This window comes from Silene latifolia, chromosome 9 (assembly GCF_048544455.1).
Source record: "Silene latifolia isolate original U9 population chromosome 9, ASM4854445v1, whole genome shotgun sequence".
NCBI classification, from domain to species: Eukaryota; Viridiplantae; Streptophyta; class Magnoliopsida; order Caryophyllales; family Caryophyllaceae; genus Silene; species Silene latifolia.
Window position 1 is genome coordinate 137,537,768 of NC_133534.1, and position 3,536 is coordinate 137,541,303.

The following is a 3,536-nucleotide window of genomic DNA, read 5'->3' on the forward strand; positions in this document are numbered from 1 at the left end:
CTTCAACAACTATATTCCCGCAGCTATACTCGCTAATGGACTTCCATAACCCATATGAAGGTATTTTTTGGCCACTTCTAAACATGCCCTCGGTATCCAATTCGTGTATAGAGCAGAGGATTTTCTTCCATAGGGCTTGGTGTTCACTGGAGAATCGCCACCACCACTTAAATAGCAAACCTGCATTCTTAATTTGTAGGTCACCCACTCCTAATCCACCCATCACCTTAGGCAGCTGAATGGTATCCCAACGAATCAAAGGAACAACGCCACGACTACTATCTCCACCCCAGTAGAATCGCCTTTGCAAACTAACAATCTTCTTTAGAACACCCACTGGAATTCGGAATAGTGACATATAATAAAGTGGCATCGAGTTCAAAACTGATTTTATGAGAACCAGTCTACCTGCTTTTGAAATTAACCTAATTTTCCAAGTAGCCAATCTTCTTTTCATCTTATCTATCACAGGTGCCCATGACGAAATAATATTCGGATTTGCTCCCAACGGGACACCAAGGTACTTCACGGGTAAAGATAAGAGCTGGTAGCCCAGCTTAGAAGCTTTCCGAACCCCCCATAATCGACTTTTCCCCAACACAATGATAGCAGACTTACTGATATTTAATGTCAGACCTGAACACCTACTGAAATTATCTAAGAGTCTCCACATATTAGTCAAAATCTGAGATTTGGCTGGACAGAAGATTAATGTATCATCAGCAAACTGCAGATGGCTTAACACCACCCTATCTTTCCCCACTTCCAATCCCCCAATAACTCCCAATCTGATACCCCTCAACATTACCTGATTGAATGCCTCCGTCACAAGCAAGAAGAGGAAAGGAGAAATGGGATCACCCTGACGCAAACCCTTCTCCATCTTGAAAGGCCTGGTGGGGCTCCCATTAATAAGAATGGAGACTGACGCCGTTTAAACACATTCAAAAATCCACTTCCTCCAGCGCACACCAAATCCCATAGCCTTTAGTATGGCCAAGATGGTCTCCCATCTTATTGAATGGTAGGCCTTATGAAAGTCCAATTTAAGGAGAACCCCTGATCCCTTACTCTTCTTAATCCAGTGCACTACTTCATTAGCAATAAGAGCCCCATCCAAGATTTGTCTCTGCTGCACAAAAGCCGATTGAGTTTCACCAATTAACCCCGGCAACAGACTCCTCAGTCTCTCCGCTAGAATTTTCGAGATAACTTTATACACACACCCCACCATACTAATTGGCCGGAAATCAGATAACTCAACCGCACACTCAACTTTCGGGATTAGAGTGACCCACGTAATATTGAGCTCGTCTGGGCAACGTCCCTCCTCAAAGAACCTCCGAACAGATAAAATGAAATCATCCCCAATTGTAATCCAGTGATGCTTGATAAAGTGGAAATTGAACCCATCAAAGCCAGGAGCTTTCGCGCTATTACAACTCCAAACCGCAGCTTTAATCTCTTCATCCAGCGGTATTGACTCAATCCAAACACGTTGCTCCTCAGATAAAGAAGCAAAGGGTAGTGCCTCTATCGACTCCACCCCCACACTGTCTTTCCTATATAACCTTTAGAGCGCCAATAAAATTTCGCCATTGTCTTACGGATGCCATGGCATGAAAATAACGCGTGTTCCTATCTTTAAATTTCAGATTTTGGACACACGAAACTTGTCGCCAATACCTCTCTTTCCTAGTGAGCCAAAGTTGAAGAGAAGAAAATAGGGCTTTCCTACGGGCTATGAGCACCTCATCACCATGGAAATTCTCCAACTCTCTATCTACCAAATCCAATTGAGCAACCAGATTATCAACACGGGTATTAATATCACCAAACTTTTTCTTATTCCACTTTTAAATCGGCCCCACTAGTGCCCCCAGCTTTCTATGGATAGGTAAGTGCCTACTATTACTCCACTCCTTCTGTATCAACTCCTTAAAACCTCTACAATTACTCCAAGCATCCAAGCATCTGAACGGCCTCTTCCCCATCAAGGCTTTGTCACACTCAACAAGGAGCGGATAATGGTCAACACCTGTTTAGGCAGAGGCCATAACTTCGAATTGGGGAAGAATTGTAACCAAGACCCATTGACAAAAGCTTTGTCAATTTGACTTGCAGCCCGACAATTTGACCAAGTGAATTTACGTTCAAGCAGGGGTAACACCAGCAGCTCCATGTTTTCCACCCAATCTTCAAAATTAACCATACCCACACTTCTATCATCATGATTTAGCCTCTCCCCAGGTTGCAGCACTTCGTTGAAGTCTCCAAACACCAATACCGGGTTAATGAATAACCTTCTCATATTAAACAATTCTTCCAATACCTTCCTCCGACCATCAACATTGCAAGGACCATAGACAAGAATAATCGAGCACGGTATTTTCTTTTCCCCAAACATACCACACACCAAAATCCATCTCTCACCACAAACACCACTAGCATTTTTAAGACTATCAGCATCCCACATAAGAATGAGACCGCTCCCTCTATCGACAGATTTTACCTCCAATAAATCAACATTTATATTGCTCCACCAAGACCTCACACTTCTCTCCACAGAAGACTTATGTTTAGTTTCCACCAATCCGCAAACGTGCAATTGTTTGTCCGCAATTAACTTCTTTATAGCCGTAAACTTGCCCCTGCTTCCAATACCCCTGATATTCCACGCTACACACCTCATCACCCTTCCTACACTACAATAATAGTTCTTCACTGGATAACAATTCACCACCACCCAAACCCAACAACCTACCTAAATTTCTGGATTTAACTTCTTCGGCATTACCATCAGTTTCAAAGTCGTCTTCAGACCACTCCTCAATGGGGTCAACCTGGCTGAGCTCACGTAATTCTTCACTTATACGAAACCCACCACCCTTCTTAGACAACTTCAGGTTAGAGCCCCCCTTGCAAATATTAAGGCAAGCAGAGGGTTTGAAATTTATTTTGGATTTTCTTGCTTTTAAAATTTTTTGGAACCCACGTGGAAAGTCATCATCAGAACACGTGAGACTATTTAAATCTTCGAGGTTTTTCTTGGAATTCCTCTTTCTAGAAATCAACTCTTTCTCCTCATTAATGTCATATTGAATATTTCCCACCTCAGTAAATGTTCTCACCGTTCCACATGACTCCTCATTTTCCATTTGGGTTTCCTTCACAACCTCCAAATTACCACCTCCATTCACGTCACACTCCAACCTACATGAACCAGCTGACTTATCACCACCATTCAACTCACACTCCAACCTACATGAACCAGCCGGATTCGGGCTTTTGGCCGAAGCAGTATCATCCCATTGATTCCAAGAAAGGCTCTTAAGTGGTACAGTCTTCTTGGCACTGCAGACAGCCCCATTAGCCCCCTCCCTAACATAGACAGACTTCCCTATGCCATGCTCATCAATAGATAAATATAAGACTTCAGCTATATAGGACATGATGTTGGTATCAATCAGTAAACGACAAGTGACAAAACTCTTAGGATTTTCGAAATTTGTGTCGCAGCATACCAAGACCCCAAA

At 42.9% G+C, this 3,536-nt stretch overlaps 1 protein-coding gene across 1 annotated transcript; it reads right to left on the reverse strand.

Moving 5' to 3' along the window:
• Positions 1-934: 934 nt before the first annotated feature.
• On the reverse strand, positions 935-2,692 carry LOC141601639 (uncharacterized). The gene is made up of 4 exons (XM_074421935.1): positions 2,152-2,692; positions 1,916-2,038; positions 1,687-1,783; positions 935-1,571 (listed from the first exon to the last, which is right to left on the reverse strand). The coding sequence occupies exons 1-4, from the start codon at positions 2,690-2,692 to the stop codon at positions 935-937; spliced, it is 1,398 nt and encodes a 465-aa protein (XP_074278036.1).
• Between the last annotated feature and the right edge of the window lie 844 nt (positions 2,693-3,536).